Source organism: Lepisma saccharinum, chromosome 19 (genome assembly GCF_977018435.1).
Source record: "Lepisma saccharinum chromosome 19, izLepSacc3.1, whole genome shotgun sequence".
Lineage (NCBI taxonomy): Eukaryota > Metazoa > Arthropoda > Insecta > Zygentoma > Lepismatidae > Lepisma > Lepisma saccharinum.
In genome coordinates this window covers 44,586,154-44,607,979 of record NC_139247.1, presented here as the reverse complement: position 1 = coordinate 44,607,979, position 21,826 = coordinate 44,586,154, and the positions used below count along the sequence as shown (strand labels likewise).

The following is a 21,826-nucleotide window of genomic DNA, read 5'->3' as shown; positions in this document are numbered from 1 at the left end:
TTTTAATGCTACCTTCTGCCAGTTATTAATTAATATAATTTTCTGAATGGAGTGAAATGATAATGTTAAGCAGTGAAAAATATCTCAATGGATGAGGCTTTATAATGTAGAAACACCAGTGTAAATATCTTGTACAGTTTTCATGATATAAATCTTTAATGTTTGGGTTGCACCACATAACAAAGGCTAGTTACAGTGTCATACCATGTTACATCCCATTCCCTTAATTATTCACATGCAGCATTATAACATTTTAAAATGTCTTGCGACATTTGTTATTTTTTTTGGTGAACTTCTCTCTAAACACAGAGGATGCAAAGAAAGATGTTTTTAAATGTTCCATGACTTTTTAACATGTTGCTGTTACATTAAAAAAAAAGAATCAGTGGATTGTGTCTTTGTCTTCAGTTTCATGTATACACTTTTGATTCTTGTCGTTTGGATTAACCTGGAGAGGAGATAAGCGACGTAAAAATATTATCAAATACAGTTATTACAACATGTCTTTATGCTATGCTGTAAATCACTCTGTCATTTTCAATAAGCACAAGTTGCTGTTGCTGCATATTGGCCGATACCAATCCACAACCCTCCCTCCTTGCTTGAATACAGATAAAACAAAACACAATCAACAGCGACCTTCACCAGTCTTTCCCAAGAACACCTCAATCATCTGGCCTGGAAACGTTCAGCCTGGTACTAATGCTGGTTTCAAAAATGCCCATCTTTCTTACCCCATGAGTTTGCAAGCAGCAATAGAAATGAATGATTTCTTTTATTTCCACACAGTATTTACCAGATATTTACATGCCATCCAGAAGTGTGCTCACAGTTTTCACTTTGCACATGCCTTTGATCTTGTCAATCATCTGCCACAAGGAGGGTGAACATACTTTTCAAAAGGACAAACGTTGTTCTTGGCCTTGGTTCTAGAAACTAAAAAACAGTGGTATCGGTGGGCAAATTTCTGGTTTCTGGCAGCAAAAGGCTTTAAATAAATTTCAAAGTGTATTATTTTCCACATGTATAACACTGAAAATCATCCTTGCTATCAGCATTAACTCCTTCATGTTGATGAATTTCAGAATTTCTCAAACACATCCACCACACTAGCTGCAAGAATATATTGTAGTGGCAACATGACTATCTTTCTCTCTGAATTTGTATGAACTTGTAAAAGTCGCTTAAATTAGATTTTTTCAAAGGTGATTTTCGCAGAGATACTTTTTTCTCCTTGATAATGAACTTGACTTACATGTTTTGACATAGGCAAACTTTGTGAATTGCTTGTTACAATATTTGCAAGAGCATGGCTTCTCACACGAGGACATTACACATGAAAGTTGATACTTCATCTCTCCTTGAAAAACTGTAATGATTTCTCAACCGTATGGTATTGCATTCTACTTGAATGGCTTTGTATGTATGTCGAACTAGACATTTTTTCACAACATGAGGTTTGACGTGGGCATCCGCATGACACTGCAGGTGCTTGTTTAGGGATGATCTGTCGCTGCAAGACTTCTTAGATATGTCACACTTGTATGGTTTTTCACCAGTATGACATCGCACATGGATGTCAAAGGGTGCTTTGTCGCTAAAATACTTTTTATATATGTCACATTGGTATGGATTTTCACCAGTATGACGCTGCAAGTGACGGTAAAAGATCGATTTATACTAGAAATATATTTTACATGTCACAATGAAATTGATTTTTACCAGTATGGCAATGCATGTGGATATAAAGAGCTAGTATTAGCTTCAAAAACGTTTTTCAAATGTCACACTGGTATGCATTTTCAGCCACATGACATCACATATTGTTCTTGAGTTAGAATTTCAACTTGAAAGTCTTTTTACATATGTTACATTGGAAAGGTCTTTCATCTACATGACACCGCATGTGATTGTTACGGTGTGCTTTCAGCCTGAAAAACTTTTTACTATTGTCACACTGAAATGGTTTGTCACCAGTACGACACTGCATGTGGATTCTAAGGTATGATCTCTGCTTCAAAAACTTCTTACACGTGCCACACTGGTATGGTCTTTCACTCACATGACAATGCAGGTATTTGTTAAGGTTTGATTAGTGTGAACTTGTATATGTCATCTAAGGTGAGATTCGGATAGATAAATTTTCTCCTTGATAATGAATTTGACTTACATGTGTTTTGACATAGCTAAACTGTGTGAATTACTTGTTACAAAATTTCTTACCTGAAGATACTGTACGTTGAAGTTATTATTTGATCTCTGTTTGAAAAACGTCATGTTAAATGAGAATGATTTCTCAACTGTGTTGCACTGCCTGTGGAAGTTGAACTGTTTCTGCTTGAATGACTTTCTATGTCAATCTAGAATGATTTTTCAACATGTCTCTCCACGTGGGTTGTAAGGTATGTTCTCTCCTTGAAAGTCTCTTTACATATGTCACACTGGAATGGTATTTCATCTGCATGACCCCGTACATGTTTGTTAAGGCTTGATTTGTCTCTAAAAAAACTTTTCACATATGTCACACTTGCATATTTTTTTCACCAGTATGACACCGCATGTGGAAATAAAGGGATGATTTGTACCTAAAATATTTCTTACAGACGTCACATTGGTATGGTTTTTCACCAGTATGACACCGAATGTGAAACTTAAGGTTTGTTTTCCGTGTGAAAGACACTTTACATATGTCACACTGAAATGGTTTTTCATCACTATGACCCCGCACATGGTCGTAAAGGCTTGTTTTATGCTTGAAAGATCTTTTACATGCGTCACATTGGTATGGTCTTTCATCCGTATGACACAGCAGGTGCCTGTTAAGGTCATATTGTTTCATGAAAGACCTTTTACATGTATCACACTGGAATGGGTTTTTACCAGTATGACACAAGTGGAGGTTAAGGCCAGATTTACGTTTGAAATATTTTTTGCATATGTCACACTGAAATTGATTATTACCAGCATGGCATTGCATGTGAATACTCAGAACTTTCTTATGCCTGAAGAACTTTTCACACATCTCACATTGAAATGGTTTTTCACCAGTATGACGTAGCATGTGGACATTAAGGCTTATTTTGTGCTTGAAGGATGTTTTACAAATGTTACACTGGTAATATTCACCCATATGTTGCCGAATGTGGGTTATAAGGTAATATTTCTGCTTGAATTTTTTTTTGCATATTTCACACTTGAATGATTCTTCATCTGAATGATGCTGCACGTGGAAGTTCAGAGATCTTTTGCATGCGAAAGACTTCCTACATATGTCGCACTGATATAATTTCCCACCCAAATGACACCGTATATGGTCCATAAGACTTGATTTTCTCATGAAAGACTTTTCACATATGTCGCATTGGAATGGTGACCATGCTTTATTGGAACCTCTGCAAGAGTGTGACTTAGCACTGGTACCACCTTGAAGGTAATCAATTGCGAGTGTAGATTTCTCCATGTACATTGATTCCACTAAGCCCCTAGAACAAGAAATAAAGAAATAAGGGATTGTTGTTGCAAAATAAACTGCAACAAAGTATTTGAAATCATATCTATGCATTGTACCATCCAATAAACCACGGATTTCGACCTACAAGTAATTAGTTTACATGGATGCAGAAGAAAGTTCCTGTGTACTGATATGAGTTGAATGTAATGTGAAAAATACCCTTTCCCATTTGTGGAAATTAATATTTTACCCTATTTACCCAGTGCTGGTAAAGTCAAAAGTTCAACCCTTAAATACTTCAGTTAGGTAAATGGCACTAACTGGGTGAATTTTCACATGTAAGCTTAAGCTTACTGTTTGAGGTTTCAAGATATACACAGGTAGGATTATTAAGATTATTTAGGATTGGTATATAACATACTTATGTGGGTAGTTGATGCAAAATTAGTAAATGATTACACAAGTGTTCTTCACTCATCTGTCTAGCTATCATGAAACCCCAAGAACAGTCAAATAAAATGTTGTTACAGTGAGACTTCGCCAAGTCAATGGATAAGATCAATAGCAACTCTTAGGAATAACTTAATTTAATATCTCTTAATCTTTACTAATATAAAATATCACAGAAAAACCAGCTCTATTGGTGGAGCAACAGGAACACACTGAACAGGCATATGTAGCCATTGCAGTAGATACCTAAATCAACCTAGTTGATGCAGTAAATCAGTAAGTTCAGAAGTGCCTCAACATTGATTCTGAGAACACTGAGAATTGTTATGTCTGTACTGTTGTGACATATCTCACAGTAGATCTTTCACAGTTGTAGCAACCAAGTTTATAAACACAAAAGTGTATACACTTCTTTTTCATATCTCTCTTGTAGTGTATTTTCTGAACGCTCTATTTACTCGTGAAAATATGCTACAATCATTGATCCGCCTCAGCATTCAAACGCGGTGCATGTCAGTTGCAAAGTATTTGACGTAGTTATGGTTTCCTCCGCTAGAGGGAAACACTGCTCACTATGATGCTGCTTTCGCCGGCTGAAGTGTCTCACTCACACAGCTTCATGTTTACCCGGAAGTCACATCAACTACTTCTCCTTTTGTCTACAGATATATCGTGCCCTGGAAATCGACATGCAGTGAATAAGTGTGCTGTGCGACATGTTATTGAACCACGTTGCATGATAGTTACGAGCAAGACTATATTACTTCAAATAATGGAGATGGAATAATGTATACACGTAAAAGTTTGTGATACTTGTGAAAATGGTAGGACACACAAATTACGTATGTATAATGTACATTTCCACTTTGACATGAAAAACGTTTTAAATCCATTCATTTTACAGATAATGATACAAACACGAGATGAGCAAAATATCTCGGCGATATTTCTTTTGGTTCTCGAGAAACACGCCTTCAAACACCGCTGAAATTCACCTCCTACGTCACGTATTTGAAAACGTCCGCTCCACAGACAGGAGGTCCTCTGGCGTCATCACTTAGAAATGTGTGCAGGCATGTCTTCTGCTCGTCCCATCAACTTAGCATGAGCAGCGGAAGCGACAGCAAGGTCACTTGTTACTGTGTAAAACAAGTATCTTGTAACTTCCAGTGCAAAAATCTGTGCTCCATTTCTTGGAGATGAATTATGCCCTAGCAGTATAGCAGTATTTACTATAATTCAGCCACACGGTAGAGGGTTTTCCCATTAGGGTGGCAAAGCAAAACTTGTAACATGTCAATGGCTGAACACGTGAAAAGGCTTGTTCATTGCTAATACATAGGTTGCTTCTGACTGGCAAGAACGTAATGTTATAGGAATGCCTTTCTGGAATTACAATTATTTTCATCATAATATTTTCTTTTCAAATTTTAAGATAATATGTTTAGAACACTGTGGTTTACACGCCAATTTCTGCAATATAAGAGGTGATACGGTATAAAAAGGTACGGGGAGTTTTTAAATTTCCTTCAGTAAATGATTTTTCTTCAGTTAATATATATATTGCAAATTTTTGTATTTAGCCTACTTTTCCATCACTTTGTTTAACTGCAATGATGAGAATGCATGGTTAATTTAGTATGTATCTTCTCTAACATCACATTTCTTCCCACTTTTGGCTAATTGCTAGGTGAAGATGAATGACTAAGCAAGCAGTATTCAAAGTCGGGGTGCAGGAGGACACCCCTCCACACACACACTCACTACCACCACCACCAACAAGCATAATCTAAGTATCACCCAACCTGGCACGATAGGAGACGAACTTTTTCTTCTGTCCCATCTCATTTCGAAAACATTTACTAGTTCTTGTCCCATCTCCTTTTATGAGACGAGACGGAAACTGTCTCATCTCCTGAGCAACACTAACATTAACAATATGTGTCCCCAAAGTCTCGAGCAAACATCCTCCCATGTAACAATTTCCAGTTCAATGAAATGTCACTCACAAGGTAACAGTCATGCCCAGGTCGAGAGTCAAACCTGGAACATGTGAATTCCTCAGATACATCATGAATTTTGTGTATAATAATTACAACGCCAGTTCATTCCTGGAAATTCTGAACCTGCGGTTTGGTTTGCATATATAAGCAGGATAATATTCAGTTTTCGAGGGCTCGTGCCGTTAAAACGAGGAGTAAAAAAATATATATATTAAGAAAGTTTTTGTATTTGTAATGATAAGTCTTTGCATATGTTGTTAATTCTATATTTTTCGAGACTTGAGACGAGAACAAGAATTGCCCTCCCAAACCGAGACGGATGTTTATAAATTGAGACGAGACTGTCAATGAGACATTTACAAATAAACAGGAGACAGACATTTACAACTCTCAACCAGAACAAGACCAAGGCAGCCATGTCTCGTCTCGACAGGATCCTTAGTGGTGAAGTTGTGAACCAACCAATTAATGCATTCGGGGTAACGAGATGAGGCGGCTTTTTCGCAGTACAAAATTCAATATATATCGTACCATTTCAGTATGGGATATTGTTATGCACATGGGCATAACATAGTTCACGTGGGGGGGGGGGGGGGGTACGGATGGATCAACTTTTGGTATGATTAGGGGTGCTTTATTTTGTAAGTGAAAATCCAGGACACTGCTGGCCGGAAGCTTGTTGGGGAGCAGTGGGTGCTGGACCCGACAAAGTTGTGTGTATGTAGTCACAAAGTCACGCTAGTATTGATACTTTTCTCATCTTGTGTCACTGTGTTTTTAAAAATCAAATATCTTTAAGATGACTCGAGGGGGAAAAATAACTGATTTGACAGTCTCAATGCAGTTTCTTATCGCAGAAATTCCGAAACTATCAGGAAATTGCAGACATTTGGTCTGCAGTTCCCCATCTGGTGTGTGGAGTTATGTAATTTCCTTCCCATTTGTATCCCGTCTTAAGTCTCTAATTTAAGAGAATAAAATAAGTCCGAAGAAATTTTTATGAACAAGAGGATGAAGAGGTAACTCTGGCAATTTTACTGAACCAAAGGGGGGTGGACCCGTTGAACCCCCCCCCTCTTAAATACGCCCTTGGTTATACACATTATTTCCTTGTAATACATAAACTAAGTATTAATATGTACTGTGCAATTGATGTAATGTTCTTAGTGTATTCTCTCAATTGCCCAAGAATATTTGATCATAACTTGTGCAACAGAAATGAAACACAAACTGAAATTGCTTTATGGAAAATAAAGTAAAATAGGCTTTATAAATAAAGTGAAGAATGTGAAAATTCTTATTTTGCACTACATAGGTTACAGTAAATTTCGATAAATATAAGTTTAAAACAAATATATTTTTTTGAAAGTTTGGTCAGCAACCAATTTTACAAGCAACATTTTTCGCATGACCTGAGAACACGCACGCAGCAGAACCCTTTCATTCATCTTGCACGTGAGCAGCAGGGATATTTCATGGATGAATGATCATTACAAAGCATAGCTTTCCTTTCCACTATCACTCCTTCTTCCATTATTTAAATCTGTACAGATTTGTAAAACTGCTGCACATGTTCGCTCACCGCGAGCTACCCGCAGTAAACTGGACGCTCGAAGCAACTTTGGAAGTCTCGTTTTTGCCTTAAACTAGATGCAGAGAAACATGAGAACTTGCAGGGGTCATTTTTCCAGGGTGTAGTTTTTAAAATTGTTGTAAAAAAAATTGAGTGGAAATGTCCATTTGCCAGTTTGTAATACGTCTTTGATCTTGCTCCATGCCTTTTGAACTTGTAATTTTTGAAGAAAGCTGAGATGCATACTCTAAATTGTACCAAACGATAAGCACGGAAAGAAGATAGGAAATATGAAGGAAGGTTGGTACAATGAAATTGGGCATTTTTTGACTGTAACAGAATTGGTGTTCACCGATGATTGCCGAGTCTGCATGGGATACTGTCTTACGTCACGATTATGTTCTGTGTGAAGAGGAACATGCCTTTATGTCCAAGCATTGGATTCTTATATGGTGGGTTGCTGTTTGACAGGACCCAAAAGAGGCATGAACATAGTCATGTAAACAATGGTTGGAAGAAACATTGGTTCTACATAATGAAGGTGCAGGTTATGTCACACTGTCATGATTTCTAAAAGAAGCTGCAAATGAACCTTGAGGTATGTGCTGGTTAGGGAGTGTAGTAAATCAGTTTTGACTACGTAGCAATTGAACCATTTTTAATGCGAGCAAAACTTTCACGTTACATTGAAACCACACTACTTTGAAAAGTGACGTATGGGCATGTTTTGCGAATAATAGTGGCTTGCATGTGCATTGTAAGCAAGTGAAGCGTCGACATACATAAACAGAATCTGTGAATTTAGATACTCCCACATGTAAAATTTGCGTAGTATGCAAAGAGCACCAATAAAAGTAAATGAAGCGGAAATAAGAATTTCGCAATAAGAATGAGTAGTAGTAAAATCCATGTTCTAGACCATCAAATTCAAAAGTTTATCTTTGTCTTTAAATAAACTATTAATAGGGTGTTTGTTAATTGTTGACCTAAAATTACACATTCTTAGTAAAGTGCAAAAATGATTAACACATGCATGAGTTTGGATATGCACATCTGTTGTGTTTAGGATTGTGCAATATTGTTAATTGTTCATTGATTGTTGATGATTCATATGTTCTGTGAAACCATTCTATCAATAAATGTTGTTAAATTGAATCACCATTCTCTGTTATCATTTGTTACATAAGAATAATAACTTGTGATTAATGATTGGTGCAACAGCAGAACACCTTCCATTATTAATTAGGAAATAATGCATTAGCATACAAAAATGGTTCATTTGGTAGATACTATTAATTACAATGTGTAGTTAGACATTTCTTGGCGATAAAGTGTTTTGTCTAGGGTTGAGTATCCAGGAGTACGTCATGTATTGAAGGATTTTGATTTAGTTTAATTTGGATGGTATATTTATTAACTGCTGCAGTAACAAATTGTTATGCTAAACCATCAATGGGTTGTGTCCAATCAAGCATACCTCCTTCTTGCTGATTCTCTAAAGAGATCTAAGGTAGCATACAACAGTGTGGCAAATAACCTCCAAACCTAGTGACTTGTAATTGGTTAATTTGAGGGGGGGGGGGTTATTTGGATCCATGACCTTCAGCACTAGTATCCTCCCTTCTATACCCTTAACCCAAATTACCACAATACACTGTACATACAAAGTTTATACAGTAAAATAGGTTATAAAAAGCAAATGTTATCTGAGAAAAGAGTCATGAACAGGACTCAGATAGTTTATGATGTAAAAAAAATAATTTCTGAATTTGATGTACAAATTCTTAACAAAGTAACTATAGAATAAACACCAAACCATATAACAAACAAAAAAAATATCTAAAATTTTCTGAATTACTAAAGATTTGTTACACATTTACAACAAAAACAATGAATTTTTACATTTTAACAATCCTGACATTTGGAATTAATACTTATGATTGATTTATTTGGTGTTTTAAGTCTACTTTATGCACAGTAAGGCTAATCGGGACTGGACTTACAGTTTAAGGTAGGATACGACCAACTATGTGCCTTCACCGGGTATCGTACATGGGACCCCTTGATTACAAGGCAACGATGCACCCTTACTACACCCCAATAGCTGTTTCCAGCAGGACAACGAGGCTGTGGTGCCTGGATCCACGACCAGGATAATCCTCTATGGAGTTGTTCTGTTCCATTGATTGATTTGGTGTCCTTAAGTCCACTTTATTCACATAAGGCTAATCGGGAGACTGTGCCATCAGGGAGGTCATTTATAGTGAGAATGAATGGCCACATGTTTAGTAGTCCAGAATTCTTGCCCTACTGATAACTTGCTATTTGGAATCACTTAACATACCTTGATATTCCTTCTTGGGACTCTGAGTTACTTCCAAAACTGAGATTAGAATCAACCAATGCAGAGTCATTTTCTTTAGACTGGTTGGAATCACTGTCATCATTTGAAGTTTCACTCACCACATTGGCCTGGAAAAATAATGGAAAACAATCACACACATGTAACATCAAATTATTACAGTCATTGAAATTGCAACTAATTATAGCTACAGAATGCTTACTGCAATGTATAAGAAAACTAATTGGAGTTGTTACAGTCCACAATCTGATGAAGAGAATATGAGAACCATAATTGAGGAAAAATATAATTTTTATGGATGCTGATTTCTTTTCAGCTATGATGTGGGGGCGGGGGGAAACCATTTTTTTTAAGAAAAGTAATTTTGAGGGGATTTCCCCCCTTTCCCCCTCCATATGTATATGTGCATAAATTATATATCGTCTGAATCTGTAATTCATTCTGTGTACAACGGTATATCTTTCATATCACTAGGGCATTTAGTTTCTGAGCTATAGTAATTTCAAGGTATCGCTGCATTTTGAAGCTTGAATCAGTGGCGTTCCCACCATTCCTTTTGGGGGTACAACTCAAGTTACATTGGTCATACGACAATGATGCAAATATTTTTCTGTTTCCTACATGCCAGCGATAATTTCTATGTGCATTTTGAACTTTTCATATCCTTTTTTTGGGGGGGCAGGGGGGGGGCGAATCCCCATTTTTTAAAAAAAAAGTATTTTCAGGGGATTTTCCCCCTTTCCCCTCCATTCCTTTTGGGGATACAACTCAAGTTACATTGGTCATATGATAATAATGCAAATATTTTTCAGTTCCTTACATGCCAGTGATCATTTCCATGTGCATGTCGACACTATGTACTTTTTTCTTGGGGAGAGGGTGAGGGAACCAAATTTTTTTTCCGAAATTTTGGAATTTTGAGGGTTAGCCCCCTCCCTCCCACCACATATATGCCGAATTTGCATAAATTTCATATAGTCTGAATCTCTGGTTCATTCCACGTACAATGGTATATCACTCATCTCTCTAGGGCAATTAGTCTCCGATCTACACTCATTTAATTCAAACTCTGCATTTTGCTCAAAATCGGCTCGGGACCGAGAGGCTTACCAGTGAAAATGGCCTTGGGACTGAAAAGGTTAAGAATCATAGCACATCAGACACATACAGCTATTCCATGTGCACCAATTTGGTTTACATAGGTTATGATTGATTGATAGAGTTTGTGTTTTAAGTCCCCTTTATGTACAGTAAGGCTAATCGGGACTCGACCTACAGTTTAAAGTGGGATCCAAACCACTATGTGCCTTCACAGGATATCAAACCTGGGACCTCTTGATTTCAAGATGGTGTCGCTACCACTGCGCCATCGGGGAGGCCTGGTTTACATAGGTGTGTGAAAACTTAAAAAAGATAAGAAAACACAGGAAACTAACAATTTTGACAGAAAGCAAATGTCAAAATGAGGGAAAAAAGCAACTGTAGAACCTCACAATGATTGGTATAAAAGCAAATTTGATTCCTCCACGGAAACATAATCATGGAATATGATGTTCCCTGACAGCAATGTATGCTGTACATCGATGTGGCATTCTGAGGATAACAGTATTGAGCTGTGCCTGAGAAACATCATCCCACTCCTGCAACAATGTGCTGCAGGAGCATATTGTTGGATTTCTGGCCAGTCAGTGATTTCTAGTTTATAGATTTATTAGATGTTTTGTCCCGGCGAGTAATAGTTTGGGTTGATAGAATTTCTATCAAAGATATGGAGATGTGAACAAGAGCACAGAATAATGCCAGCTCACACAAGGATTCAAGCACCTCCAAAATGATCACGTTCAATGTTGTTCTCATCCTTATATCAACTTCCATGTGTCTTCAATATGTACACATGCCGTGAATCACTCTGCAATAAGAACCTGGATTCGTCTGAGAACAGGACACAGCACCAGTGCTTGTCACTCCATTACACCATGCAAGGTGGCCTCAACTTTAGCCAGGCATCAAGACAATGCATCTGACAGCCTCACAGTCATATACATTTTTGTTCACGCAGTCATCAAGCAACAGTTTGCTGAAAGATGTGTACTCTGGTCGCTGCTGCAAGATATCTTCTCAGGTTCCTTGCAGTATTATATAGTTGTCTTCTGGCAAGCAATCCAAGCAAGATGTGCTGTGCAGACACTGTATTCATGGACAACCTGCACTGCACCGTGAGGAGATATATCCAGTCTCTAGGAACCTACAGCCTTTCAATGACACTTTGTGGAAAAATGAAGTTACATAGGAATGTTCTGAATTCACATGGATGTATTTTTCTGCAGCTCAATTATTTCCTGTGGACTGACACTTGAATAATTGTCCCACAGGGTGTCTACAAATTTTGTACAAACAAAATTTCCTGACTTATCCAGGTTTTCCAGACCAGGAACCAAAATTTTCCAGGCAAAAGCCATTAGGACAATTCATGTATAGGTCACTCTATTTTGGCTAACGCCACACTCAAAATTCCACTTAACCAAGTTTTTAGAACATTCACTTCACATTTAAAAGTGATAGTGGCAGGATTGACTTAATTTCAAATTTTCAAAAAAAAAAAAAAGTAAATAATTTCCCTGGCATTTTCATGACTTGCAGAAAAAAGTGGATTTCCTGCCTTTTTTCTGTATTTCCAGGTTTTTCACATGGGTAGACAGCCTGTTGCAAATTATTTTGATGTTCATGTGTTCACAAGTGTATTTTATGCAAGAGTGTGCTTCACTGAACAATTTAAATACATCATGTGTTGGATTCCCAATTTTACCAATTATTATTTATTTATTGATGCATTTACTCAGACTTTCAGATACAGTCTTATTTGGCCATTTTACACTGAAACAACATAAAGTAGAAACACAAAATAACAAAAGATAAAAACAATAATAAAATGGGATAGATTTATATATTCTTGGTCAGTAATATTGTTGTAGATTTCTGGCAGTCTGTAAAACAAGGAGCGTTGTAGAAGGGATAGCATTTGCTTTTGGGGTACCCTACGTGTGAATTCACTGATTATGAGATCTGTTCTGATTTTGTCATTTATCATCTTGTATAAAAATTTCATGTCAGCTAGATCACGACGAAAGGATGAAGAGTGTATATTCAGACCAGCCATGGTGTCTGATTTGGATACATGTCGGAAAGAAGGTGTTCTATGGCGAACAACGGCAAGAAAGAAACTAAGAACAGAATCTATTCTGGTAAGATTGGTTTTTGAGGCCATTGCCAAATTGGGGAGCAGTATTCAAGGATGGGCGAGATGTTATTATGTTATAACTAGAATTTATCTCATGAAGGGAACATGTGTTCTCCTAAAACATTACATCCAAAAATGTGTTTAAATCCTTGTAGCTGTAAATCACAAGAGGAAAAAAGCGTAAAATGTTCCACTTTTTGTTTCTTCTTTCAGAAAAACACAATTATCTGTAAAAATCATACTGTTCAAATTATTTTGATTGGCATGCTGTTTCATTGAACTTTGCACTCAATAAATTTAGCTTATGCAATGTTAATGTGCACTATACAGGGTGTCATTTAAATGGCACCCACAGACCACAGAAACATACAGAGAACATAAGAACAAACAACTTTTCTCTGTAACATTTTTGTCGTCGGTTCCCAGCTTTAGAATTAGAAATTCCTTATTCAGGGTCAAAGTTCAGCCTGTGGCTGAAGCTTCAAAACTTGTACAATCAAACAAAAATAGAAAGAAACAATACAAAATAGAAAAAATACAGCACTACTCTAACATACATAAGTATTCAATTATATGTATCCCCACTAAATATTTTGGTAACTAACAACATGAAACAGATAAAGACAATTTTACTCATTCTCTGGTTCAAATATGCTCACGTATTTGGTTTCGATTTCAACGCAAGCATGCTGAATCTAGACATGTGTACCACTGCCTTTTTAAAGGTGTTGAATGTTGCACACGAGGTAGCATGTGGTGACAGTGCATTCCACAGTATGCAGAGCAGCTTTGAAGGATGACAGGAATAGAGATTTTGAAAACTGTCCAGGAGAAGTTTCATAGTGTTTCAAGTCATGTATGTCATGCCTAAATTTGAGTCTGTCATGTAAGTATGTCGGTGTTTTTGTTCGCACAATTTTGAATACTGTGCAGGCTAGATGTAGTTTTCTTCAACGTGCCATATTCAGCAATTCAAGGCCATTTAAGTAAGGCAGTAGATGATCCCTTAGTTTCAAATTAAGTGGAAAACATGCAAGAATTCTGTACTTTTTGTACAATTTTTAGCATTCTTTGTTCTTTTTTTTATTTTATTTTGTTAAATTAACGTCATGATGGTTCACCACAGTTATCGAAGATGGGAAGAACAAGAAATTGCATGAGACGTAATTTAACGTCAGTTGAAAGTAAATGTGATGATTTATAGAGTGATCTAAGAATATCATAGGCTATTGAGCTTTGTATTATGTGGTTTTGCCAATCAGGTTTCTGATTAAATATCACTCCTAGGTTCTTAACAGTTGTAGTGTGGAACCCTCACATCATTAATATTAATAGATAACACATTAATTTGAATTTTATTTACAACAGCACTAGAACCAATTAGTGTAAAGTAGCACTTACCAGGGTTAATTAAAAGACCATTACATTTACACCATTTAAATATAGCATCAAGGTAACGGTTCAGAAGATCAATTGCTGGTTTTGCATTTTTGGAGTCTATTGGCATCATCAGAGCTGCAGATATTTGAAAAGGCTCATTTTGGCACCTGTATGCTGGCAACCCAGTTTGTTTATTGATTTTTTAAAATATTTTTTAACAGTTTAGTGTGCCACAGACAACCAGTATCAGGACAAGTTGATAGACTAACCTGTAGATGTCAATCGGGCAATGAGATTTGCAAACAAATGATGTTTAGGCTAAGGGACCAACTCAGAGACAACATCCTTTTAAATATGTTGTTTCCCACCAATTCTTGTTTCACTGAATTACTTACCATTGGATTACTGAATGCGTTCCTCACTTTTTCTTACAGACATAATGTGGATGCATCATTTTTCAGCGATTATGTGTGTTCCTTGCAACCCTAGCATACACTGCCTCATGACAGGAAATTGTGTCACAGATGCGATCAAATGTTGTGTTGGGTTGACAGCATACAGGCAGCAAAACAGGCTTTTACGAACATCTGTAGCGCCAAAACTAGGAACGACAAAAATGCTAATGAGAAAACTTGCTTGTTTTGATGTCGTCTATATGTTTCTGTGGTTTGTGGGTGCAATTAAAATGACACCCTGTAAAACCAAGTACTGCTTCCTTGATATAGCAATCAAAAAACACAAAGTACTCACTGCATTTATTAATACTTTTGAGTTGAGTTACACATGATATAAAGCCTCTACACTAAGTAAGGACAATGTTCTGCTGGCTGCAATTGTAGATCACTGCATGAACGTCCATCAGCTTGAGCAGTGCACTCAACGACCTGAGTTCTTAGAGCGAGAATGGTCACAATGCAATGCGACCAAATCATAGTGAGTTGCATGAATTGCAAAAGTAAGGAAGAAAGAATCAACATGCAATGCATGCCACTTGGGAACGAGCCGATCAACAGTAATGTTTCACAATGTAATGGCATGACAAGTTGCACAAACATGCGTTCGATTGGTGAAGTCCTCAACTGATACATGTCACCTGTCGATTCAGTGTCCCTAACATGTACTAACCTAACCTACATCATTGTAAAAAAACATTATTTACCTGTTCTGCCTCTTTTTGAATGAATTTCACACTCTTTATGGGGGTCTTATCTTTTAGAATCATATCAGAATTAACACATATTTGGAGGAAATTGTGAAAGTTATCAATCTCTTGCATACAGTGCTTGCACACAACTTCTGAGGAATCAAGTAGAGTCGTTGCCTAAAAGAAACAAAAAGAGAGATTTTTGTGATAAATTAAAACTATGTCTATATTGAAATATTAACTATAAAAAAACTATTGACCAATATTTCTATTTCATGTGTACATATGTGCATATTTAAATGTGTTGTCAGAGATAAGGAAAACATCATTATATGTGACTCAATCTTTAATACAATCCACAGTATTTCAAGTACATCACTATTTGAGACCACCAAACGTAGAACATGACAAGTTTCAAAAACAAATTTAAAAAGAACTATAAGTTAATAAGGAATATTATAGTGTTAGTGAATATCTAGATTGTAAATTATAGAAATTTTGTAGTTATATTTTGCAAATACCAATGTACATGGTTTATATGGAGTAATAAATTCAAATTAAATTCATTCAAATAATACCATTAATGTGCATAAAATATGGTTATGGAACTTGCTAGTAATATGAGCTACCCCATGCATGTTGATTGGTCAACCAAAGGTTTTCGGTTCGAGTTCCAACCTGAGTAGCGGTTTTTATTTGTGAATGTGCTTCCATCATTTTCATCTAATATTTATTGTTTACCCTCATTGTCACAAATAGCCTACGGACACAAAAAAGAAACAAAAAGGGAAGAAATATGAAATATCTACTAGACTACAGCAACATTCCCACAATGGTCAATCCATATCAAGTGGTAAAACATTTTTTTTTCTAAATTCAATTTTGTATGATGTAGTCTTACATGTTGACAGCTCAAAACCACTGTCATTTTGTATTTATTATCATTGATTTAACAATGGCTGTAATTTCTCTTATCCCAGTGGGTCATGTAAGTCTTTGTAGTAGATGATAAACATTGCCCCATCAAACATGACTATAACATTATAATTTCTTTAATTATGTTGACAGAAAATGCGAAAACTTTCTATTCAGGTAGTAATGATAATTTTTGTGATAAATAAAAATTTTAAATAGTGTTGAATGTACCAATACATTAGTACCTGAAAACTGGGTATTTCATTTTTAGAAATGAAATATATATTTTTAAGCTCAACGTGAAATAAAGGTTTTTTCAGGCTTTATCTGAAAAAATTTTTTTTAAAAAATCTTGTCTTCTTTTTTTTCGAAAAACACAGGCAAAATGACCAATCCTGATATTAATATGGTATACCTTGATATCATATATCTGATACAAAATAGAATATTAGGAAATGTGGACCTCAGGCAGTAAAACTGAAAGCGAAATGCATGTTTTAAACAATGCCTTGCATTGCCTTTGCTTAGTGCAGCTTGGACAAAATAAACTGTCCTTGTGGAGCTGTAGTCGATCAACACACGCGGGGGAATGTCGTCCAGTCAGCTGTTTTCATTGGTGCTTGTTCATGCATTCCAAAATTGTTGCACTGTCAAAAGCTCATTCCTGTTTTAGTGCAAAGTGTTTGATTTCACGATGAAAGAGAAAATTGAACACAGCGAAAGCATATATGTAACATTTAACGTTGTTGAATATTTGGAGGGAAGTTAGCTATAATACGTGCAGCGACTGCAGTAATAATATGGATATGGAGGAAGGGAAAGAAACATTCTGAAGTGCAAAGCAGGGCATTGTTGACTGAGGAGTACTGTTGATTTCTTTAATATTTATTATTATTCTCTTGATTATATTTTGGTCAGTCGGTCATTAGAAATAAAGAACTGCTAGATAGATTACAAATGTTTTTCTGCAAGTGGTCTTTGGATCGGCTACCTTGTTTGCAGGAACGGCTTGAGATAAAATTTTCACACGGGCATGTTCCTACTTTCCATCTTGCTGCAATGTAAATCATGGTCATGTTATATAATTAGGGTTTCGATTACAAAAAATAATAGCCCTATTTTAAATATACTTTGAATGTTACTGACCATTAAAGAATATGTTTATTGTAGGTATGTGAGTATGCATTTATTTAATACCGACATAATGACATCAAAATAACAATACTCTCTTGGCTTAAACTACTATATGATTTTACAATATGCTTATTAAGTTATTCAGCAGTAACTTCAATTAATTCTTGACAACAATAAATGAAAAACTAAATATGCTGACCAAGGCAGTAATTTATTTTATTAAAAACATAAACTAAACGTAACGTTTCAACCTTCTAGTAAGCAGTTCCAACCTGAGAGAAAATGAAAATAAAATTGAAGAAGAAAGGAGAGGGACTAGGATGGAAAGAAGAAAGAGGAGAAGAGGAAGAAGAAGAGGATACCAGAAGAAGAGTTGTGGTAATAGGGAATGTAGACCTAACAAAAGAAGAGGAAGCTTTTTTAAAACTAGGAAGAGGTTTCAAAGTTAAAGAAAGAAATGTAGATTATGAGGAAGTCATATATGACATTGAAGAAGCGGTGCTCCATATAAAAGAAGAACCAGAAAGAGACAAGATTAGAAGAAGAACAGCAGCCATACTGAAGAAAGAAATGGGAAAACAAGGAAAAGTAGATAACTTGAGTCAAAAAGAAAGGGAAGGGATGAAGAAAATTAAGAAAAGAAATGATGTGGTGATAGAGCAGGCAGATAAAGGAGGAGCAATTGTGGTGATGGAAAGAGAATGGTACGAGAGGAAGTTTGAAGACCTAAAGGAAAATGGATATGAGGAGATTTGTGGAAAAGGAGAAGAACAAACTATAAAAGAAAGAATCATAAAAGATTGTAGGAGGAGAGGATTCAAGAAATGAATAAAGGAAACAGGAAGACTACCAAGTTTGAAAGGCTTTCCAAAGATACACAAAGAGGAGATAAAGTTAAGACCAGTAATGAACTGCAGAAACAATATTTTGGAACCCTTAGAAAAGAAATTAAAGAAAGTTATTGACGTGTTAGTAACACAGGAAGAAAGCAGAGCAGTTAAGAACAGTGAACAAGTAGTAGACCTCATAAAAGGACTTAAGTTAAATGAGATGAAGACGACAATGTTTAGCTTAGACGTGAAAAGTATGTTCACGAGCATCAAGAGGGGACACGTTTTGGACATTATTAAAAAGAGAATGGGACAAGAAATTATAGGAGAATGGGATAGTGAAAGGGTAGTGAAGGCGCTGGAAACCATTTGGAATAACGGTTACAGTATAATGGGAGATAAAATAATGTTAATGGGTGAAGGACTAAATATAGGTTCCAGTCTAAGCCCAGCATTGGCTGAATTGGTTATGAATTAATGATAAAAGAAAGTGATAGAAAAAGGAGGTGACAAAATAATTCTGTTTTGCAGATATGTGGACGATTGTTTTGGCATATTGAAGGGAACGAAGAGGCAGCTTGATATTTTTGCCAAAGAAATACAAGATGAAGAAAGAGGGATATTATTGGAACTTGAAATAGAAGAAGAAGACAAGTTAAGCTTTCTAGATATATTGATGAAAAGGAAGAGAGGACAAGAAATTGAAACCGCTTGGCATCAGAAGAAGTGTGCAGCAGGGGTATTCTGCCACAAAAGAAGTGATGTAAGTGAGGTGACAAAAATAAATTTTATAAAGAATAAGGAGGACAGAATCAAGAAAATATGCATGAAAGAATGTGAAAAAGAAGGCAAAATAAATAGCCTATGGAAACAGCTGGAAAAGAATGGCTATGAGAAGGAGGATAGGTAAAAAAAGGTAAAGTGCTCCCCTGTGCATAGCACCACGCCATGAAGGCGTATAGGGGGTGTGGGGGTAACGCCCCACACTTTCTTGATCCAGTCGCGAGTGGGGGTGATGTGATCAGCATCACGCCCCTGACTGCCTTTCCCCCCAGGGTTTCCCCCAGGTACCCATGTTATTCGACGCTGGGTGGGCGCCGGGGCCGCTTCCATCGTTAGAAAAGTTCCCGGATTTGAACCGGCTGGGGATCGAACCCGGGACCTTTAGCATGGTAGTCAGATGCGTTACCGACTGAGCCACCGTGGCCACAGGATAGACTGGACATAAACAGATGAAGGAAGAAAAAATAGTCAGGGAAGAATTGGAAGAGAAAGAAAAAGAGGAAGAGAAAGAAAAAGAGAGAAGGTTTGGAATAAGGAGTATGGGGAAGACCACAGAAAAGATATGCAAAGTGCTTAAGAAAGCGGGAATTAAAACTTACAGGAAGGGAGGGAGAAGCATCTTAGGAATAGCGAGGAATGCAAACAAGAAAAAGGAAAACAGAGAAGAGGAAGAGGAAGGGATTATCTACGAAGTGAAATGTAAAGAATGTCAGAGTGTGTACATTGGAGAAACGAAAAAGAGGCTGAAAGACAGGTTGAAACAACATAGGGATTATGTACGACTTAAGAGAGAAAGAAATGCAATATTTAAACACACGAGAGAAACAGGACATGACATAGAGTGGGATGAGGCAAAGCAGATAGGAAGGGAGAAGAGAATGCTAGTGAGAAAATGGAAGGAAGCCAAGGAAATAGAGAAGAAAGGTGAAGAAGACACAATGAACTGGAATGGGGGATTGAAGTTAAACAAAGAATGGAAGAAGATGTTAGAAAGAGTGGAAAGGACAAGAGAGAAAGAGGAGAGGAGAAGGAAGAAAAATGAAGGGAAAAGAGCGTGAGATTAAAAGTCCAACCACATTCTATATGGAAGTAATTGTGTTTAGCCTTTTAGGTGAAAGTTAAGTTGGAAAGTGAAAGTCACCTGCTAGAAAGTTCCAAACAACTTTCTAAATAGTCTGGAGGGAGTAATGTTTGTGTATATATAATGCCCTGTTTTTGTATCTTGTTAATTTTGTACTTGATACAGCGTCTGAAGAAGACCTTGCTAGAAGGTTGAAACGTTACGTTTAGTTTATGTTTTTAATAAAATAAATTACTGCCTTGGTCAGCATATTTAGTTTTTCATAATCATGGAAACAAGGCTTAATGGTGTTATAACAATAAATCCAACACCCGTTTAATCTTTAACAGATATGTGTAAATTTATGTAAATCACAGTAATTTTATTAATGTTTGTAAGTTTCTTTATTTCTTACTTCATGGTTGTATCTCTTGCATGAAAATTGCTTAATACGATTTGGGTGCACACCCATAACTTCAGACCACGAGCTGCCATTGGGACATGTGCTGTATAAATTTCTTTCAGCTCATGCATGTAACTTTTCCTCATGGCCGACCAGTAACAACTGTCACTTCTATGAATGGGATAGAAAAAAAGTTTGGAAACGGTTCAAGTGATATAGGTAGATGTGTGTGTGTGAGAGAAGAAGAAGACCGGATTAAATCCACATTTCATGTATGAATAATTCTTACCCATATGCCGAGTAGTTTCCACGTACGCTGTAACTGGAGGATATGAAGGAAACTTTTGTTTATTTACCATCTTTTCTACCATACTGACATATTATTTATTACAATTACGTATGTCTGTAATCTATGAGAAAATGTGAGTTATTCCATGCACTGATATTCGCAGATTGCAACACTGCTGTTGAGGGCATGGAGAAAATGTGGCATTCTTCACATACGTACATTGTCGTAGTTACATACAAATCAAATGTATTTTATGAAAATTAGTATGTATAACACCAAATTATGTATAAATGCATTATGTACAGTCATGGACACTTCTGGGTTGTAACGATTCCATTGAAAGTTAATGGAATTGTTATAACCCAGAAGTGTCCGTGACTGTACAATTAAGGTTTAATTAATGCATTTCTAAATTATATTTTGCCGGGACCTACTCAGTGATTTATCCACACCCCCTAACACCCTCCCAAATTTTGACACCCCCATGCAGAAAAGTGGACCCCCCTGTAGGGGGGGTGTAAATATGGATTTTTATATCAACAATATAATAACAATACTTCAACATTAACAGGGGCAAGTGCATGTGCTAAAAAGTAAACATTGTGGGATACTGTCGCTATGTTAAATTAATAATATGCATAATCAGTTTGCACAGAAATAGTTCTAAAAATTTTCTTGCTGCTTTGCTCGCAGTGTGATAATTTATTCAAGAGTCATATTATATCTGTACTTATTACTGCTACTTCAGACAGGCAAGCCTGCATGCACCCATGCACTGATATTTCATCAATGAATTGCCCCCCCCCCCCTC

The 21,826-nt window shown here is 36.5% G+C and overlaps 1 protein-coding gene across 4 annotated transcripts in view; it reads right to left on the bottom strand.

Annotated features, from left to right (window-relative positions):
* LOC146002845 (uncharacterized) overlaps positions 1-21,826 on the bottom strand; it is a 38,137-nt gene that overhangs the window by 11,711 nt on the left and 4,600 nt on the right. For 2 of the 4 annotated variants that reach the window (XM_083140825.1, XM_083140824.1), the window contains exons 2-4: positions 15,617-15,778; positions 9,822-9,949; positions 143-3,482 (exon numbers count right to left, since the gene is read on the bottom strand). In XM_083140825.1, coding sequence (XP_082996951.1) covers positions 2,522-3,482; positions 9,822-9,949; positions 15,617-15,733 — 1,206 coding nt within the window. In that variant the 5' untranslated portion in view covers positions 15,734-15,778 and the 3' untranslated portion in view covers positions 143-2,521. Of the gene's footprint in view, positions 1-142; positions 3,483-9,821; positions 9,950-15,616; positions 15,779-21,826 lie in introns of those variants that run through there. The other 2 variants (XR_014443762.1, XM_083140826.1) reach the window with 2 other exon arrangements.